Source organism: Mytilus trossulus, chromosome 7 (assembly GCF_036588685.1).
Source record: "Mytilus trossulus isolate FHL-02 chromosome 7, PNRI_Mtr1.1.1.hap1, whole genome shotgun sequence".
Lineage (NCBI taxonomy): Eukaryota > Metazoa > Mollusca > Bivalvia > Mytilida > Mytilidae > Mytilus > Mytilus trossulus.
The window spans coordinates 53,820,761-53,842,964 of record NC_086379.1 but is presented as its reverse complement, the minus strand read 5'-3'; the positions used below and the strand labels follow the sequence as shown (position 1 = coordinate 53,842,964).

Genomic DNA, 22,204 nt, shown 5'->3' with positions numbered 1-22,204 from the left:
TATATAAAAGTGTTTCCTTTTTTTCAAGTCCAACCCAACACATGCGAAGTATTGCCTATGTGTTTGGATGATTTTTGTTTGCTTAACGGCTTAAGATTTGTTTTTTCCATTTGCAAAGGAGCATAACTTTATATCAGGAAAAGTGAACACACCAAAAGAACTTGATCTGATTTCAGGTGCGTAGCTAGGCAATTTTGATGTGTACGCAATGCCGGAGAAGGAAGTCATACGGCAGGGGGTCTGGGGTAAATGGTGCAAAATCCTGCATTCTCGCAATTTCCGAGGACTTAAATGAACTCACAGAAATCTTACTTTCAGGAGAAACAAGTAAATGGCTGAATTAGGTATATTATAATTGTTACCTAATCATGCTGCACCCACTTTACATTAGAAAACAAACTTATTTCTAAACCAACACTGTGCAACTTAAATAGTATTTTTTTTATTGAGAAAATACATAAATAAAAATTCTAATCACATATCATTATGTTTTATTTTATGAGTGAACAAGCAGTGTTTTTCAACTTTTATTTTCTGTCAAAGTTAATTTTGAAAAATCAATGCCCATTTCCTTTCTTTTTTTCTGCTAAAGATGTCCAAAACTGTGTCTGCTTTAATTTGTTTTTCTTGGTATATGTTCAAAAGACCGAGTCCAGATAAACGATTCGTTTTCATTGTATTTCTCAAGTAGGTCTTCACTCTTCTCATGGTACTAACAGACCGTTCAGTCGTTGCTGTCGAGACCGGCATACATGCAAAAACATTAAGTATCTGAAAGATTCCCGGGTATAAATCCTTGTTTAAAACATTTAATGTTTCCTGCAGGTTGTTAGGGATGTTATCAAAATCTCCAGTCCATTTTGCTAACCACCTCCGAATTTCAGACCGAAAGTCGTTTTTTGTACATTGTAACATGGGCATCATCTGCATATTCATTAAAGATTATGTCCCCATCAGCTAAAGTAAGTTGTTCAATGTTTTTTTGGGATTAACTTTTGTGCGACATAACGCGGCTCTGCTGTCAGAAGTCTTTTATTCAACTTAGCTATCAAATGATCGACGAAAAGTAGATACATGTTCAGTTTCCAGTATTCAGAAGGTGTCTGCGCTGGTGCATTGTGCCTATTACGTTGGGCCCCACGGTTTCTGGGCATTGACGGATCAGTATTGACAGTTGCGGCAAGTTCAACTGCAGAATCGTACAAGGAGTTCCAAACATCTGGGTCGTTTCTCTCGTCATTTAGCTGCCTGACAACAACCCTGGATTCGTCAGCAGCCACAAAGAGGTCAGTCTTTTTTCTGTAAGAGACATGACAATGCAACAAGTGCTGATAGAACATGTTCTGAAGCAACAAGGGTAATTATAAAGTCAAACTTTTCGATAGCAGCTTGATATGGACCGGCCTTCGAATCACCAGGTTGTAAAGACAATTCTCCCAAAGCTGCATCTGCTGTTGAAAAAGCGGATTTGAACGTGAAAAGGGGTTCCGATCTTGCAGCCCAGCGTGTTTCACACAGCGTTTTCAGCTTTTGGCGTCCTTCCATATTGTCTTTTGTAGTGTCGTTATTAGCAAGATGCTCCTTGAAAATGCCAAGCTTCTTAGCGGAGTAGTCAAACATGAATGCTATTTCCTGAAGGGTATTCATCACGTTCCTGATAAGCGTCTCTTTACAAGCGCAGATGATTGAAAGATTAAGATTATGTGCCTTACAATGAGTATAGACTGCTCCAGGTACCACTTCTTTAATTCTTGCCTGTACGCCTCTGTATTTTCCGGCCATATTGACAGCACCATCATAGCCCCGACCTCGCATTTTATTTACAATAACACCTTTAGCTCTAAGGTTCTCTAGGAAAGACTCTGTCAGAGACTCTCCTGTGGTTGCTTTACATTCTGCAAAACCAATAAACTCTTCTCGAATTCGTAATTCAGTCGGATCATAAAAGCGCAGACATAGCGCCATCTGTTCTATCGTGGCAACATCTGTAGCCTCGTCTGACATGAATCCAAAACATGGGGCTGCATTGCAAGTTTTGACTATATCATCACTAATAATTTCATTTTGTATTTCTTGAGAAAGATAAGTTGTTTTATTAGTTGACTGACTATTCTGAAGCTTGTGCGATACCAAGTGTTCCCGTAGGAGGTCATTGTCCTTGCTTCTATACTGCAGTAGAGCCATGAAATTGTCCTTTTCTTCTTCGTATCCAAGTAAGGCAATATTTTGTTGACCTCAAAATATGATTGTTTCTATGATTATTTCAAGAATTTGACGATTCCTGGTAACAATTTTATCATAATGGCTTGAGATCTGTCGAGTAACACTCTTAGTTTTACCTTCCATAACATCGAGGAAGTCATCTGCAGCTGACAAAGAAGTTTCATGACTTTTTATTGTTATGTGACGCTGCATAAGTTTTATTATGTTGCTCCAGTCGGTTACATTATTGACACCGAAAGTCTTCTCCTTAGACGTTCCACTTTTTGGACCAAAGAACCTACACGGTGCACAGTAGACACTATCCGTGGTTTTTGAATATTTCATCCAAGTGTGCTCAAGAAACCATTTAGCCTTTGCTCTTCTAGTAGAATTCGAAATCACTCTGGAAAAAATATCAATCTTTTCTGTATTTCATGCAAATTTTATTTTCAAAGAAACAGTCATCCAAAGGGATAATTAAAACTCCTCATTCAATTTAGATGAAACCTCTTATAAGGCATATGTACTAAGTTTCAAGATTATGTGATTACAACGTCACCCTGAGTGACCAAAAAAGTGTACCTATAAAAAAAGAAGATGTGGTATGTTGCCAATGAGACAACTATCCACAAGAGACCACAATAAAACAGACATTAACAACAAGTCGGCGACGGACGGACCAACAGAGAGACGGACCGACAGACGGCTGCACAGACCACAAATCACAATGCCCATCCATTATTGTAGGTACGGCATAACAAATACTTTTTTTCTTCAACATTATTAAATCAAATTAAAGATAAAATTCTAAAAGTTTGCTAGTTATAGTAAAGGTTAAAAATGGTGGTAAAGGGTGGGGATGGGATGGCGGATAAGTACTTCCCGAAAAAAGTTTAAAACTGAAAGCATGGAAAATACGCACTTCTTTTTAATTTTAGGAACATGTAACTTGTTGAAGGAATGAGGCACCCGTCTTGCACTCAAATTAAAAAAGTGAAAACACGTTGAACATCAAATGAATACAGGTGCACAAAAATTACCCTTTACCAGCCCCGTTAAAATTAAGTTGGACTTGACTGTTTAAGACTTATACATACCTCACAGGAAATTCATAAGAATGAATTGATGTCCATGGCATATTCTATTTCATCCGTAATCTTGGTATCTTCAGAAAAGATGTCAGGGTAAGGGGGCATAGAAGAAGTGAGTGACAATTATGTTTTGACACCCGGAGGACTAAGCCATTTTAAATTGTTTGCATCAGCTACAGAATTACGATGCTGGTTTCGGAAATGAAAAGGGAAGACTAGTTTTCGGAATGGAATATAGCTACAAAGTGATCATTAATATATTTGTATATATGTTTTTTTAACTTCATTAATTTTGTTTTATTCTTACTAGATTTACCATAATTTTATTTTTGTGAAATTTTCGATGTGTACGCAACTGCGTTTTTGCGTACGGGTTGCTACGCGCCTGGTTTTTTGTGGTACAGTGTAACAAGCATTTTGTATAAGTTTTATAACATTTGGGAATACAGACCGGCGGACGGACGAACACCCGGTATTTCTTAGGACAAAAAGAAGCATTCAATTCTTAATTATTTTTAGATTTGGTTACTATTTCCTTGCTGCTATATTTTGTGTTTTTTGTATGAGCTCTTTGTTATTCCACCGATTCATATTTCATTATAAATGGAAAACTTTGAGAACTTTTATCATTTTTTGTGAAACGGGTATATGTTTTATATAACTAATTATTAGAGATTCAAGCTCAGTATTATTTATTTGTGGAAAAGACGTGTATTATTTTTTTATATTTTTGTTAACGCTATCTTAATTTGTAGTTAATATGTATTTGGTATTTTAACATACTATTAGTATCTCGTGAGTCAGTTTTTTTGCTGGATATTGGCTGTTTTATTAAGTATGTTATTGTGTATGAATTTATTTATTGCAATCAATATGTGACACATTAATTAATAAATTATTTATATGAAAAGGGATAATTGAATTTTATAATATTAAGAATGGAAATGGGGAATACATGTATATGTCAAAAAGACAACAACCCGAAACAAGAGCAGATAATCACTGTCTATTTAAACGTTAAACCACTAAATCCATGGGATGTGTTTAAGTTGATTTTAGTGTCTGAACCATGATTTTTTAATATTAATTGTTTTTGTCTTTTAACTAGCTGTAAGTAACTGCCAGTATTCTCAAATCGTACTTCTGCATTTTTTTGTTATGTGATGTTTAACTCATGCTGTGTTATATTTCGTCTCAATTTTGGTAATATATTTATATACCACCCTTGATAAGTATTTTTAATATGACAATAAATGTTCACTTCTGTTTTCATACTATGGACAACAGCTTTATGCATATTGTACTCCTTAGGCAGCAACCATTTGATTTTCGGGGGGAGGGCTATGTTTTTTTTGGAAAAAAAAAAGTCTAATTTCCAGTTTTTGGTGAAAAAAAATAATTTGTTTTGGACCCTGAGAAAAAAAAATTGTTTGTTTCACCCTCAGCTGCCACTATATGTAATGCTAAAATTGAAAGGAAAAAATTGTTTTCGGTTTGTCGCTAAAAAAAATAGATTGTTTTTCGCCAAAGGCGAAAAAAAAGTTTGTACAGAAAAAAACCCGTACCCCCCCCCCCCCCCCGAAAATCAAATGGTTGCTGCCTTACAACACAATTATCTTTATTTTCCTGTGTACGTTATTATATTTAACGGCATTTTGTCCAAAGTCATGGTTGTCTTACTGATTTTTATTTACTTATCATCCTCTTTTTTTTAAAATTAATTTTGTATTCATATTGTGTCATAGATCAAATTCATTCTTTTAATAAATGTTTGATATTTTATAGTGTGTCTTTGAGTTCTATGTCGTGAGGTTAGTAATACACTATTATTTCAGGTTATGGTGAAGGTTGGCGCCTTTTAAAAAATTTAATCCCACTGCATTTGTTTGCACCTGTCATACATGTAAGACAGGAACCTGTTGTTATCGTTTGTTGACGTGATTTCATAAGTGTTTCTCATTTCTCTTTTTTTTTTTTTAATATATTAGACCGCTGGATTTCCTGTTTGAATGGTTTTACACTAGTAATTTTTGGGGCCCTTTAAAACTTGTTTTCCGATGTTTGCCAAAGCTTCGTGTTGAAGGCCATAATTTGACCTATAATGGTTTACTTTACATATTGTAACTTGGATGTAGAGTTGTCTCATTGGCACTCATACTACATCTTCTTATATCTTTGTAAGCAAAGTCTCCATGCCTGTTTAAAAACTTAAAAGGATATATCATAAAATGAAATATAACAAAAGTACTCTACTTATTTATTTGTCATCCTGTTTCTTTATGTCAATTTTTGATAATTAATTTCATTCAATATGTTATTAATAATTTGTTGTGTTTTTTTTAACAAGTCATAATTGTGCTGCTACATTGTACCTGGGTAGATGCCACAATTAAGAAAAAAATACACAATATTGTTGAAAATAAAATTTATTTTATACATCTACATGTACCTTACAAAATGATACAAACAAATTGAAATAAAATTTAATCCAGTAAACTAAAATTAACATCAACAATAACACAGCACCGAACAAATTGAAATGCAATGAATGATTGTATAAAACTTGTATAATTTTAACCTTTAAGTACATGTATTTTCAGGATTAAAAAAAATATCTCTGTGTTTATTTTTTACCAAGCAAAACTAAATTTAAAGTAATATTTGAAATACAACATAACACAAAATAAAATATTGTTAACAAAAAGTTTTCAAACATTTAGTTTACACATTTAAAGTTCTCTCTTTAAAAGTTTAGCAATAATTTTACTAATAACACAATCTTCTGTATAAAGATAGATAGGGATTACATTTGTAACCATCAATTTCTGTTCAATAGTTTTAGGGACAAAATCAAACTTCAATGAAGGATAAAAAAAACTTAATTCACATAGTTTTTTTACTGACCCCCCACCCACCTCTTAACTTAATTTGGGAAAAATGATTGACCCACCCAAATAGATATATGTAAAAATCAATGTCGGATAGCCACATCTTGTAGCAGTTCGCCCCCCCCCCCCCCCCCCCCCCCCACACACACACTATTTGAATTAAGTTTTTTGATGTTACATTGATCTTTTGATGTCGTCCCTTAGACTTCATGATAAACTGAAAATGTATCCTATTGTTTTTAAAAGAGTAAAAGACTAAAGAATAAAATACATGAGTTCCCTGATGTCCAGGCATCTGTGTAAAATACTGACTACACAAGCCACAGGCAGATCTTTGCTAGATTTGCCTCCCTTTGAACACAGTTGAATAAAATCAACTAATTTGTCGCCTGATAATACATATACACATTTATTTTCAGTCTCCAGTAAAAGATATTTTCTTCTGTTGAGCAAGTGATATTAAAAATAGAATCTACAAGTACATTTTTACAACAGCAAAAAATAAGTTTTTAAACTTTTAAAAGACGAATGAAATAAATCATTTTTTAAAAGAGCGTTTTCTCCCTTTCTCATTGTTAATACTGGCCACAATTTATATAAACTTTATAATGAATTTCTAGATAAAACATTTGTGAAAAGAGAGAAAAAATACATTTGTTACCAAAATTCCTTCTGTTGAATCAAGAAAATCATTTGCATATATACTTTCATAACAAAACCTAAACATTTTAAATGTATCTAAAAAAAAGAGATCAATGAAATTATTTGAACACAGTTATGGTTTGTGACTTTTTATAAACAAGATTCTTATATTTACCCTCCAGTATTTCAGTTTTAACTGATTTTCAAAATAAAACAAATATATACTAGAATGATATACATACTAACTAACTAAGCATAATAATAAAAAAAAAACACAAGCGTTAAATTTTCCATTAAATGTGAACATGTAAAGCATCTATATAAGGGAGCAGACGATACAAAAATATACATCGAAATAGCTCTGCTGGTCAGTGTCATTGGTTTTGAATGGTTTCAGTTGGTACGTTGTTGACCATTTTAACCACGTGAGTTTCTTGTGGTATTTCTTGTCGACCCTGTTCAATAGGCTGAGAGTGAGAGCTGTCGTCCAAGTCATGTCGCTTGCCAGATATGAGAACCTTTGATGGACGATTGATGTCATCTGTTACTGCATTTGTGAGAATTCTTCTAGTGTTAAACTCTACTGAAATAAAAATTTCAGAATTGAAACAAGACTTAGTGTCTGAAATACACGAGTTAAAACTAATATCCATATTTATCTAACAGTCATGCTTTTGACAAAAGTCACAACAGTTCATTTGTTTATTTCAGTGAACTGAATTGTTAGCTCATAGAAAGATTTGCAATGAACGATTACTATATGTTGATATAAAAGATCTGGTTTGCGATAAGTGTTATCAACCAACGACAAGCTCACAATCACTACTGTCTAACTCTAGGCTTATTCTTTTCCATTTTGACCTAATATTTCACCTATTGGATTGATGAATAGGAATACAAATTTTGTAATGCATGCAGAATCGATGAACTTTATGGTATCTAATTCAAGAAGATTTCACTAAGTTATGATAAGGAGTTTAGGAGAAGACGCGGATACAATGTGTACATAATGTGTGCGAGATTCTCCAAAAAATTCACAAAACTCAGTTGAGTAGTTGTAGGTACAAAAGTTGGACAGACGAACAGATGAACGGACGGACTCGCCAATCACCATAAACATCTTTTTAGAACCGGGGGGGGGGGGGGGGGGGGGATGTTATCTAGAATAATATTTATTAAGTATTGAAATTTGACAAGGTTAATACGTTTTCAATGCCTTTTAAATAAGACATTAAAACTTACAAACTGAAGCAAATCAATGAACATTCTGTTACTCTTAGCAGAGACATATAATATTATTTGTCTCTGCTCTTAGTAATAACGCGAAAATTTTCTAGATTTTTCAGGGAAATGTTTTCTCAGTTTACCATATATCTATACCAATAAACCTCTTTTCCCAGTCTTTTCAAATTATGAAATATCATTAAAAAAGTTAATTTTATTCAGACTCACCTAAAGTCGTTCCTATTACAGACTCATCTCCGCTTTCGTCAATTATCCCACTGTCTTTTCTCCCAATGAAACTGTAAAAAGGAATATGTTTACGTGTATATATTAACAAGAAAAGCATGATTGACACCAAAAGAGAACAGAAAAATGCCTTAATACAAATTATTCAAGTATAATGAGAGAGCAAAAATAAGTTTACCTTTCATATTTTTCAGATTGTGATGACACCAAAAGAAACACATATATACATGTATATTAAAGGATTATGACAGAGCCAATTAAGTATGGTCAATCATTACAGCAGGTAGGCAGCCAACACCACACCCTTTAACCTGATATAATTTAAACCTAAAACTTTATAAACATATTTTTTTGACGTTGCTACCGTTTTATACTTTATTGATCAAATATTTTAAATGTCTTCCAAAAGATTTAGAAATTGTACGAAACATTGCTGTTATGCACATTTGACATGTTTGTCTAACAAATCTATAATACTGTGCAATAAAAGATTTTTCCATGAAACTTTGAGAAAATTTGGGGGAAAAAATGAATCCCTTTAAAAAATTGGAACCCCTAAACTTTTGAATCCCCCTTAGAGCAATTACCCCAAAACTCGATCCCAGCCTTTCCATGTAGTATATGGAGCATTGTATTACAATTATTACAAAGACATTCATTGCATATTACGCACAAGTTATTAGATATAGGAAGATGTGGTGTGAGTGCCAATGAGACAACTCTCCATCCAAATAACAATTTAAAAATTAAACCATTATAGGTTAAAGTACGGCCTTCAACACGGAGCCTTGGCCATTGTCTGGAAACTAGAAAAATGCTTCTTTTTATCCCCTAATTCCTGCATGAATGACACAATAACCCCAATACTCAATCCCAGCCTTCCTTTTGTGATTTGGAACTTTGTGGTACAATGTCAGAGAAATTCATACACTAATACACAAGCTTTTGTCCAGAAACTACAAAAATATGTGTTTTGGGGCCAAATGTGTCTTCGGACGACGCAGACGACGACGACATCACAATTTTTTTAGCGGTCGCATAAAAAATATTGATCAGCACTGATTTTTGAACTTATCAGAAATATTGCTGATTTAAACCTACAATATAAGTTTAGTAAAATTCTGGCAAGAATTGTACACATAGACCTGTGTGCTAACAATGCAAAAATTGTCCATATAATTTTATGTTTCCAAGGGGCATTTTCTCTAAAAATAATTGATAAGCACTGATATTTGAACTCGTCCGATCCATTGTTGATATAAACCGACAGCATATTTTTTATAATTTCTGATTTTTGTACAATTGAGATCGATATTTTCCATATATTCAAAGCTGTTTCATGAGGCAGAACTATAAAAAACCAGATGCTCCGCAGGGCGTAGCTTTATACGACCGCAGAGGTTGAACCCTGAACGGTTTGGGCAAGTATGGACACAACATTCAAGCTGGATTCAGCTCTAAATTTGGATTGTGATTTAATAGTTGACACAGCATAGGTTTCTTGACACAGAATGAATGTGTTCTAATGAACTTAAACTTTTGTTTTCTCTTAGAGCAATTCACTAAGATGTTGAATATTAATCCTCTCAAAAATATGTTTGAAGAAATTTTCTTTTTATTTATGAAATTTCAAATGAGAAAAATTGAACCCAATTTTTAATCACATCCCCCTTTCCCTTATTCCAAAACTAATCTCAATTAAAATATTCTAATGGAGTTTGCAACAATAACTACTCATTTAAATACATCATAAAATATTAAGATGTAAAAAAACTGCTTGTTATCACTGAATGGTAAAGATTATTTAAATTTATCAGTTGGTAGTAAAAAGTGAATATACATTGTATATTGTATATAACAAAGATTTAAGTTGATTCTGGACAAAGAAAGATAACTCTAATTAAAAAAAAATCTTGCAATAAGATATTTCTTGCTTCCTATTCTGGACAAAGAAAGATAACTCTAATTAAAAAAAAAATTGCTATTTCACAATATTGTGAAATTAGATATTTCTTGCCATTGCACAATACTGTGCAATTGAAAAGACTTGCTATTGCACAATACTTAATAAAATAATTTTAGATCCTGATTTGGACCAACTTGAAAACTGGGCCCATAATCAAAAATCTAAGTACATGTTTAGATTCAGCATTTCAAAGAGGCCCAAGAATTTGATTTTTGTTAAAATCAAACTTAGTTTAATTTTGGACCCTTTGGACCTTAATGTAGGCCAATTTGAAAACGGGACCAAAAATGAAGAATCTACATACACAGTTAGATTTGGCATTTCAAAGAACCCCATTTATTCAATTTTTGATGAAATCAAATAAAGTTTAATTTTGGACACAGATTTGGACCAACTTGAAAACTGGGCCAATAATCAAGAATCTAAGTACATTTTTAGATTCAACATATCAAAGAACCCAACCGATTCATTTTTTGTCAAAATCAAACTAAGTTTAATTTTGGACCCTTTGGACCTTAATGTAGACCAATTTGAAAACATGACCAAAAGTTAAGAATCTACATACACAGTTAGATTCGGCATATCAAATAACGCCAATTATTCAATTTTGATGAAATCAAACAAAGTTTAATTTTGGACCCTTTGGGCCCCTTTTTTCTAAACTGTTGGGACCAAAACTCCAAAAATCAATACCAACCTTCCTTTAATGGTCATAAACCTTGTGTTTAAATTTCATAGATTTTTATTTACTTATACTAACATTATGGTGCGAAAACCAAGAACAATGCTTATTTGGGTCCCTTTTTGGCCCCTAATACCTAAACTGTTGGGACCTAAACTCCCAAAATCAATACCAATCTTCCTTTTGTGGTCATAAACATTGTGTTTAAATTTCATTAATTTCTGTTTACTTAACTTAAAGTTATTGTGCAAAAACCAAGAATAATGCTTATTTGGGCCCTTTTTTTGGCCCCTAATTCCTAAACTGTTGAAACCAAAACTCCCAAAATTAATCCCAACCTTTCTTTTGTGGTCATAAGCCTTGTGTCAAAATTTCATAGATTTCTATTAACTTAAACTAAAGTTATAGTGCGAAAACCAAGAAAATGCTTATTTGGGCCCTTTTTGGCCCCTAATTCCTAAAATGTTGGGACCAAAACTCCCAAAATCAATACCAGCCTTCCTTTTATGGTCATAAACCTTGTGTTAAAATTTCATAGATTTCTATTCACTTTTACTAAAGTTAGAGTGCGAAAACTAAAAGTATTCGGACGACGACGACGACGACGACGATGACGACGACGCCAACGTGATAGCAATATACGACGAAAATTTTTTCAAAATTTGCGGTCGTATAAAAAGTTAATCGGAACTTATTTTCGAGTTTGTCCGAGACATTGCTGATTTAAACCTACAATATAGGTTTCGTAAAAAAACTGTCAGCGATTGTACATATGATAGCGAACACAAGACCGCATGGAAGGACGGGCAGACGGACATCTGGTATTTCTATGTTCCACCTCCGCAACGTTTTGCACAGGGATAAAAACTAAAGTGTCAAAACCATCAATATATATATACATGCAGCAGACAACATTATACAAATATAAATTCATATTCGTAAAATTAGACTAAATTCATTTGTAATCTTATCTAAAAAAAAGCAACTTCTTGAATCCATATCCACAACTCTGATATTGCAAACTTGTACCTTTCAGTCTCTGCTTGTTTCTGTGTTTGTTTGTTATGCCTCTTCAGAGAGCAGTCATGGTGACAATGTCGGATACCAAGTGCCATACCGATTACTAGGCCAATTACATTACCACAGAAGCTTGCAATACCAAGTGTGGTTATCAATACACAATCTATATATAGAAAAGAGAGAGTTTAAGGAATTTATCAATAGGATGTCTTCATACACCGACACAAATTAACAGCAGTTTAAATACAAAAGAAATTGAAAAACAACAGGAAAACAGAAAACATAAGATACAGGTAAAATCACATTTCAGACATCTGTTACAAAAAATAAATAAAACTTGTCATTCAAGTGCAATACCTCCTATAAGGAGTCGACTGACATTTTGGGAAATTTTGACCTGATTGAAGATGTTGTTTTCTCGATAAATTTTTAGGTATTTGAAATTTTCCTCTATCATCTATTATAGTTTCCGCAAAATAAACCCCACAAGTATGTTTATACATCGTCATTCAAGATTATTAATAACAACACTTGTAAGGAGTCGACTGATGATTTCAGCGATGTGAACTAATATCATATCATGTTAAACATCTCGCTGTATCACTTCTCTCTTTCTATTATAATTTTCAATATAACATTTTAAACAGATTTTTTTTTGAAAATCGTCATATAATGGAACCAACTAAAATGATAGCCGTCTTACATTCTGGCCAAAATGAGAATTCAAATCTTACCATTCTGTACATTTTTGCCCCTGCCGTATCTGCTTAATCTCTCATGGTTTTTAAACTGATAGACAACCCTTGCATCCCCATAATAGCTTGTTCTATGCTTGGTTGCCATGTTAGTTGGTAAGCGGGATCATCAGGCACAATTCTTTTTACACAAGATATCCCAAAGGATAATTGTGGCCTAGTTTGGTTTCAGTTCGCCCGACCATGTAACTATTTTCAGAGATTGTGTAAGGTTAACGGACAACGACAGATGCAAAGTGAAGAGAAAATTACACATGGCCATTTTTGATTGTAATAAAAAAATAATATTTGGACGTTAGTTTATGCAATGCGATCCATATGCAATTTCAATATCAGATATCCTAAAATTGTGGAAGATTTGAAGAACTACATGTATTATAGACCGTTGTTCTATACCTTTTGGTTCCTCGGTTGTTCCAGTATTATTGTCTTCTTTATCACCAGCTTCTGCGTCATCTTCAAGTGCATGTTTCCGAAACCTTTCTACAAAAACGAAGGGGAATAACAAAATTTAGCGTTATGGAAAAAATAGGGTGTGTGGTACAAGGAAGTTCGGATTTCAACATTAATGAAAAGACATTCTTGCGCCTGTCCCAAGTCAGGAGCCTCTAGCCTTTGTTAGTCTTGTATTATTTTTATATTAGTTTCTTGTGTACAATTTTGAAATTAGTATGGCGTTCATTATCACTGAACTAGTATATATTTGTTTAGGGGCCAGCTGAAGGACGCCTCCGGGTGCGGGAATTTCTCGCTACATTGAAGACCTGTTGGTGACCTTCTGCTGTTGTTTTTTATTTGGTCGGGTTGTTGTCTCTTTGACACATTCCCCATTTCCATTCTCAATTTTATTCTGTATATACATGTAAGCTACATTTAGGAGAAAACCAAGGAACTGTAGCGATCTAAAAACAAATATGGCAGCAAGCAACCAACGACAATCATTGGATTCCAGTTTCCTGGCACATGCAGAATGTGGCTGGATTTAACCTGTTTGTTACAGCTCAACCCTCCCCCTCAAAATGGCAATTTGAAATGGAATTTAAAAAGTGCAATACTGGAGAATTTAAGAAATATACTATTACTGTCCAATGAAATCGTAAACGCAATACATAACAACTGGCATACTGGTTTGTATGCTAAACTATTTGTTTAAATTTAAAATTGAGAATGGAAATGGGAAATGTGTCAAAGAGACAACAGCCCGACCATAGCCAAAACAACAGCAGAAGTTCACCAACAGGTCTTAAATGTAGCGAGAATTTCCCGCAACCGGAGGCGTCCTTCAGCTGGCCCCTTAACAAATTTATACTAGTTCAGTGATAATGAACGCCATTCTAATTTCGAAATTGTACGCAAGAAACTAAAATTAAAATAATACTAGACTAACAAAGGCCAGAGTCTCCTGACTTGGGACAGGCGCAAAAATGCGGCGGGGTAAAAAACATGTTTGTAAGATCTCAACCCTCCCCTATACCTCTAGCCAATGTAGAAAAGTAAACGCATAACAATACGCACATTAAAATTCAGTTCAAGAAAAGTCCGAGTATAATGTCAGAAGATGTAACCAAAGAAAATAAACAAAATGACAATAATACATAAATAACAACAGACTAGTAGCAGATAACTGACTTAGGAGCAATTATTTAATTTCAAGGGGGAAAAGAGCGGGTATGGTTTTTTTCTGAGTCATTTTTTTTTCTATCGTTTTTCGACGCTATCAATCAAATTGGTTTTTTTCTTCAAAATTTAACACTGAAGGATATGGGTAAATCTAGATTCAGATTTTTTTTTGTCATCAGCTTGACCGCAATCTTTTTTGTTATCAAATTGGGGATCAGAATTTTTATTTTAAGAGAAAAACACATACCCCCCTTTTTGCATTTAAAAGGTCGTTCCAGTTACTTAACAAATGGCAAGAGTAAAATCTCTTTGTTCTTACTGTGCTATAATCTGGATAATGCACAGCTAAGGTGTGCATTAACTACATCAGATATACTGCACAGTTCAAATATATTTTTACCTTTGGGGGCGGTTCTTGGATTTTGAAAGGGGCGTTAATCTATCAAATGAAAAAAATATCCACGAGTGTAGCGAGACGAAAGACAATATTGACGATTTTAAGCTAAAACACGATACTTTGTCAAATCCAAAGGTTAACGACCTGTTCGTCCCACCCCGAATCCGCTACCTGCCTTGAAACTACGACAAAGTTGAACTTCGTACAAACATCGTAGTTTCAAAATAGGAAAAGAAAGGTTTCTCATTCCTTTATTTTTTTTTTATCTAAGCTGGGACATAAACTATTTTATTATATTTTGTGTACAACGTAAATCTAAATCAGTGTTTAAAAGTTAAAAAGATAGTTAAAACATTTTTTGTTAATATCTGCCAAAAAAAGAACTGTATCTAAGAATATCCGAATAAAAGAAATCTGATTTAGATAAGTTTCAGACTCAAAGGAATTTATAACGACTTTTTGAATATCTATCTCTTCTATAAAGGGACTTTTTGGGGATCGAATTTAATGAGGACCATATTTAAGTTTTGTTTTAAAACAGGGGGATTAACTGGAGATCAATCAGACTTCATTTAGATGGACGTGTCTTATAAAGTAATACAGCAGATAAAAATAGGGGGGGAGGGTGTGCGGGAAGTAAAGGGTTTTAAAAGAGAAACGTTTTTTTCTGGGTTTTTTTTAACATTTTAAAATTTGGTAATATATTATCTTCCTCGGTTCTGTTTTTTTTCTAAGCATATCATTGAGAGAAAGAAATTCAAAAGCAATTTATCTAATTTAAACTTAATAACCCTTGTAGTTATATTTTTTTTTATTCATACACCGATTTGAAAGTACACAGTTTGTTAAAGTGTTAATCGTCACCAATTAAACAAAAATTGGGAATAAATTTAACGAAAACGATAAAAACAAAATATACCATTAAATCGCAATCTTAGAATGACAGAGTCTCAATATAAAACCAGATGCTCCGCAGGGCGTAGCTTTATACGACCGCAGAGGTTGAACCCTGAACAGTTGGGGCAAGTATGGACACAACATTCAAGCTGGATTCCGCTCTAAATTTGGATTGTGATTAAATAGTTGACACAGCATAGGTTTCTGACACAGAATGAATGTATTCAAATGAACTTAAAATTTTTGTTTTCTCTTAGAGCAATTCACTATGCTGTTGAATATTAATCCTCTCCAAAAAATGTTTGAAGAAATTTTCTTTTTATTTATGAAATTTCAAATGAGAAAAATTGAACCCAATTTTTTAATCACATCCCCCTTTCCCTTATTCCAAAACTAATTTCAATTAAAATATTCTAATGGAGTTTGCAACAATTACTACTCATTTAAATACATGATGTAAAAAAACTGCTTGTTATCACTGAATGGTAAAGATTATTTAAATTTATCAGTTGGTAGTAAAAAGTGAATATACATTGTATATTGTATATAACAAAGATTTAAGTTGATTCTGGAAAAAGAAAGATAACTCCAATTAAAAAAAAATCTTGCAGATATTTCTTGCTTACTTTACTGGACAAAGAAAGATAACTCTTAATTAAAATTTTTTTGCTATTTCACAATATTGTGAAATTAGATATTTCTTGCCATTGCACAATACTGTGCAATTGAAAAGACTTGCTATTGCACAATACTTAATATAATAATTTTAGATCCTGATTTAGACCAACTTGAAAACTGGGCCCATAATCAAAAATCTAAGTACATGTTTAGATTCAGCATATCAAAGAGGCCCAATAATTTGATTTTTGTTAAAATCAAACTTAGTTTAATTTTGGACCCTTTGCACTTTAATTTAGACCAATTTTAAAACTGGACCAAAAATTAAGAATCTACATACACAGTTAGATTTGGCATATCAAAGAACCCCAATTATTCAATTTTTGATGAAATCAAACAATGTTTAATTTTGGACCTCGATTTGGGCCAACTTGAAAACTGGGCCAATAATCAAAAATCTAAGTACATTTTTAGATTCAGCATATCAAAGAACCCCAAGGTTTCAATTTTTGTTAAAATTAAACTAAGTTTAATTTTGGACCCTTTGGACCTTAATGTAGACCAATTTGAAAACGGGACCAAAAATTAAGAATCTACATACACAGTTAGATTCGGCATATTAAAGAACCCCAATTATTCAATTTTGATGAAATCAAACAAAGTTTAATTTTGGACCCTTTGGGCCCCTTTTTCCTTAACTGTTGGGACCAAAACTCCCAAAATCAATACCAACCTTCCTTTTATAGTCATAAACCTTGTGTTTAAATTTCATAGATTTCTATTCACTTATACTAACGCTATGGTGGGAAAACCAAGAAAAATGCTTATTTGGGTCCCTTTTTGGCCCCCAATTCCTAAACTGTTGGGACCGAAACTCCCAAAATCAATACCAACCTTCCTTTTGTGGTCATAAACATTGTGTTTAAATTTCATTGATTTCTATTTACTTTAACTAAAGTTATTGTGCGAAAAACCAAGAATAATGCTTATTTGGGCCCTTTTTTGGCCCCTAATTCATAAACTGTTGAAACCAAAACTCCCAAAATCAATTCCAACCTTTCTTTTGAGATCATAAACCTTGTGTCAAAATTTCATAGATTTCTATTGACTTAAACTAAAGTAATAGTGCGAAAACCAAGAAAATGCTTATTTGGGCCCTTTTTGGCCCCTAATTCCTAAAATATTGGGACCAAAACTCCCAAAATCAATACCAGATTTCCTTTTATGGTCATAAACCTTGTGTTAAAATTTCATAGATTTCTATTCACTTTTACTTAAGTTAGAGTGCGAAAACTAAAAGTATTCGGACGACGACGACGACGACGACGACGACGACGACGCCAACGTGATAGCAATATACGACGAAAATTTTTTCAAAATTTGCGGTCGTATAAAAAAATATTGATTTTAAACTTACCAAAGTCGTATCTTCCCCTTTCTTTACCCTACAAGAAACTTTCCGCCTAGGATCCGTGGATTGCGAAATGGCGTGAACATTTCTAAATCGTTCACGTAAATTGATTACGTCATGGGTTAAAACAGTTATTGGCCAATCAAATCGGTATATGTAATTCAATCTGCACAGCACGAGATGACCCGGTCATCTCGTCAGCACGAGATTAACCTGGTCATCTCGTGCTGTGCAGATTAAATCCCATATACCGACTTGCTTGGTCAATAACTATAATAACTTAATTCAAAATCGAATAATGCTAGTGTATGGAGCTTCTATACAGTTTAAATTAGGAAATATACATTAGAAGATGTTTTAAATACTTACACTTATACATGTAATTACATGCCGCGATGTACATGTAATTACCAAATCTCATATGGACTTCTTTGACGTTCAAATATTAAAAACATATATTTTTGTTGTTGATGAGTACGACTAGCAAATCAATATTGATTTAAAAGTGACGAATCATTTTTTGTTTATTTATAGGGTATTACTCATAAAATCAGAATTATAACACAAATCATAAGATTTATTTTATGCATGATAAACAAAACATCTGAAAACATGCATATTTATGTATATTTAAAATCACGGAAAAAGAAATTAAGGATACTGTTTACTACACAAGTCTTTTGATACATTATGTAATGAATTTGAAATCAGATTTTTTACAACGCATAGAATTATGAATTTATTGTTCAGGTGTTCAAGCAGGACAACAAACACAGATATATGCTAGTCATTAAATAAGCGCGAACCACATGTTATGCTGATTTAACAAAATGTGAGTTCAATCAGCATTACTCATATATAAGCTTAGTAGGTCATGTCACATTATAATTTCTTTAAAAACGAATATTAAAATAGGATAAATCATTATGATAAACCAAATAAACTATTTGATATTATAAGAATAAGATTTTTTTTATTATCGAATTAAGGGCCCTTGATGGGCAGCATTACATTAACACACACCAAGCAGTACACAATGATTTCGTATACAACATGGAACTACTGAACTATAAGGTTTTCGGTATTAAAAAATCGCACTAACAAACACACACACACACACACACACACACACTCATGCGTTCCTGTATGTAAAGATTTTTAGATAATTTCAAGATATTTTACCGTTGACAGTCTTTGGAATATTCAATAAAGTTCGAACTTTCACACTGTCCAGTTTATCAAGTTACAGATAAAAATGTCTGGACGTGCATGTTTTAAAAATCTTTTTGCCTATTTATACTTTTCATTTTTTAAACATTGAAACATATAGTAATTAAGCTACATACATATATCATGTTCATTTTATTATTCCAGGCAGACCAGGAACAATGCAATGATTACAATATTTATTGTTGTTACGTGTATTCCAAAATAGTTTAGAACAGACATATTTTCATTGGGAAATAACCAAGCATTCGACAATTATTGGTTCACATGTATTTCCTTGAAAAGTATTTATCATCATTGTATCATCTGATTCTGATTTTGATTTTACCAAGGAGGTTACCTCCTTGATTTTACATACTGTAAATTCAGAAATTATTGCGTGCATTTATTATTGCGATTTTGTCATTTTAAATTAAATGCGATTTTAATTTTTACGATTTTGAGAAAAATCCTATTAAATTCATATAAAATGTTTCAAAATTCGAGTTTGAGTTATTGCGTTGACACGTCTGTCGCATTTTTCGTAATAATAAAAACCCCGCAATAATTTCTGAATTTACAGTAGACAGCTCTCTGTATATCAAGGTTTACAGATACATTGTAGTATACAGTGATGACAGACTCTTATAAATGAAGTTTGTCACAGTATTCAGTTTATATCAAGAGATAAACAGGTCAGGACATGATCTTAATGAGGTCAATTTTCCTATTAATCGTATTCAAACTGGGCCGAAAAATCCTTTCATTGCGTATGCCTTATTACATATTTATTTAATTTGACTCATATGTATCATATTTCATTTTATTTTAATTCATGTTTACATGTTCAAATAATAAATACACATAATCAAAGGGGGAACGAAATTTTACATCTTGTATGAATTAAATAATTATATAGATATTATTTTGAGAAAATTATTTATATTTAAACACGTGTTCATCTCGGACTTGAGCATAATATGCAATTTGAATTGAAGTAAGAAACAAAAATAAAAAAATAAAGATTTTATTTAGAAGTGTTAAAAAAATATATATGTTTATATCTATTTCACCACACACATTCCTTGTACACTGCCATATAAATAATAATAATTCAAACTAACATTTTGGTCAAAGCATTTTTTTTTAAAATTAAATTTAAGCATGCACCTACATTCTAATTCATCATTCTTCTTTTGTGAGAGGAACTTGAGTTGTTTCCGATCGAGATAATTTATATTTGGCTTTGATTTCAGTCAATTTATTTATTTTCAAAAGGATCAATGGAAAAATATATGTATTTTATTTCCCTTCTGAGACAAAATAATTTCATTTCGAGAAAAATCAGCGACGGTACACCAAACAGTGGATGGTCGGTGCCAATTTTAGGATTGATCAGAAAATTTAATTCTATATTTTTGATATTTCAAACAATTTCGACAATTCGTAAACTGACTTTTTTAACAACACTATATAAATAAAATGTACCAGAACTTACTCACTTTCTCTCGCCCCTTTTCATATATTCGTATATATTTTCCCAATGTACCAATTAATATTATATATTTTTACATATCTCTCTATATATATTTACAATAACCGATGTAAACAAACAATTGATAAGAAATATTTTGTCAAAATAATCATGCAAGTCAAACGCAGAAAAAAAAACACAAAAATTAATCGAGATGAAATAAAAAGGGGGAGTGGAGGGCAAAAAAAATAAATATTTAAAGTACCTATTAAAGATAAATTCAAGTTTTAAAATGATTTCTAGTATTATCTTTTATTTCTTATCTTATTTAATTGCTATAAATTAAGTATTAATCAATGACTTACCAATGCTACAATGAGCTCTACATTCTCTTGGCAGTCTTGCTTCCTCTTGCAGAAATGTGGAATCGTTTTGGCAGAAACATGCCTTACACACACAGAATTCCGCCCTACTCCTATCGCACGTCTCCCCCGGGAATGTGCAGTAAGTATCACAACATTGAAATTGAAATGAAAGATACGTAGCATTTAAAAGACTTATATATTGATTCAATAAAACCATTTTTACAATCACTCACTGACACAACAAACAACAAGCAGCCATCCACATTCAAAACATATGATAAGAGGATAAGTATGTCGTCAGCAATACGATTTAAAGTGTTCAATTTTTTTAATTAAAAAAATATACTTCAGTTGCCGAAATGAATAATTTTAAATAAAAATGTATACAAAAGATAATAATTATTCTTTAATTGTCATAAATAGTAAAACTTTAATGAAGTGATTTGTATTTTTAGACATGATGAAATGCTCTGTGCGAGCTTTATCATTGTTTACAAAGGGAGACAAATCGTGAAATATTTTATGATAAATGAAAACATACATGGTTATCTCCCATATATTCATGCTAAATTAAGCGATAAAAATATATTTAATATGCAGGTTCATGGACAAATGTATTTAGACATTGTGAGTATTTTGCTTTACGATATCAATTTTACTTCACCAGATGCGTATTTTGGCAGTTTTGATTTGTCACCACATAAAAATGAAAAATATACATGAAATTTAATGCAAAAATAGACTTCTATGCTTTTATACACATGCATTTGAACGTTGTGAATTTTATCAATAATTATTTTCTTAATCTTAATGGTTAAAGGAGCACTAGCTACGATATATATACAAAAATAAAGTATGATTTTTTTTAGATTAATCATTAATTGAATTGGAATAATGAAATAATAATTTGCTTTTAGCAATCAATTTGCTTTAATTTTGTTGAAATAAGCGATTATACATAATTTTTGACGGATTCACTTGCAAGTGAATACGTCATCATCATTCTAACCGATATTCATGTGAACTCAATTTAACCCCCTAGCTAGAGACTGACAACGCATGCATTGTACGTGAACTGGTTATTTAAAGAAACAAAATGTCAACAATGAAAGTGAAACTACGGTAAATCATTTGATTACTAATTCGATCCACATAAATCATTCTTATACGGTTAAAAACAATAAGAAACTTATATTTTTAATCTATAAATTCAAATCAAACAGACCTATAAAAATCCAATTGCACGTGCTGGTTTAACCTATTCATATCTTTATTTGTGTTTACATCGCTTATATGGTCATCTGAGGTCAAATCGATAGTTAATTAGATGGCATCTGGATTTTAATACACACGAAACGAACCTACATATCATCTACCCCATGCTCCGTAAACTGTTTATTTTAAACGTTTGATAGATTGGATAAATGTTTTACATTGTTATTAATCAAATGTGAGAATTTGAGTCAAATTGGTGACCATGAATTTGACAGCTAGTGCCCC

General features: G+C 32.4%; 2 protein-coding genes across 3 annotated transcripts; both read right to left on the bottom strand.

Annotated features, from left to right (window-relative positions):
• Window positions 1–1,287: 1,287 nt before the first annotated feature.
• Window positions 1,288–2,184, bottom strand: LOC134726520 (zinc finger MYM-type protein 6-like). The gene has a single exon (XM_063590926.1). The coding sequence runs from the start codon at window positions 2,182–2,184 to the stop codon at window positions 1,288–1,290; it is 897 nt and encodes a 298-aa protein (XP_063446996.1).
• A 4,135-nt stretch (window positions 2,185–6,319) lies between these two features.
• LOC134725304 (uncharacterized) lies at window positions 6,320–21,007 on the bottom strand. Of its 2 annotated transcripts, none has more exons than XM_063589006.1 (5): window positions 20,705–21,007; window positions 13,113–13,199; window positions 11,971–12,124; window positions 8,276–8,346; window positions 6,320–7,406 (listed from the first exon to the last, which is right to left on the bottom strand). In XM_063589006.1, the coding sequence occupies exons 1-5, from the start codon at window positions 20,919–20,921 to the stop codon at window positions 7,198–7,200; spliced, it is 738 nt and encodes a 245-aa protein (XP_063445076.1). In that variant the 5' UTR covers window positions 20,922–21,007; the 3' UTR covers window positions 6,320–7,197. The 2 variants fall into 2 exon arrangements, with proteins under 2 accessions (XP_063445076.1, XP_063445077.1); XM_063589007.1 differs by having other exon boundaries at window positions 6,320–7,403.
• Window positions 21,008–22,204: the final 1,197 nt, after the last annotated feature.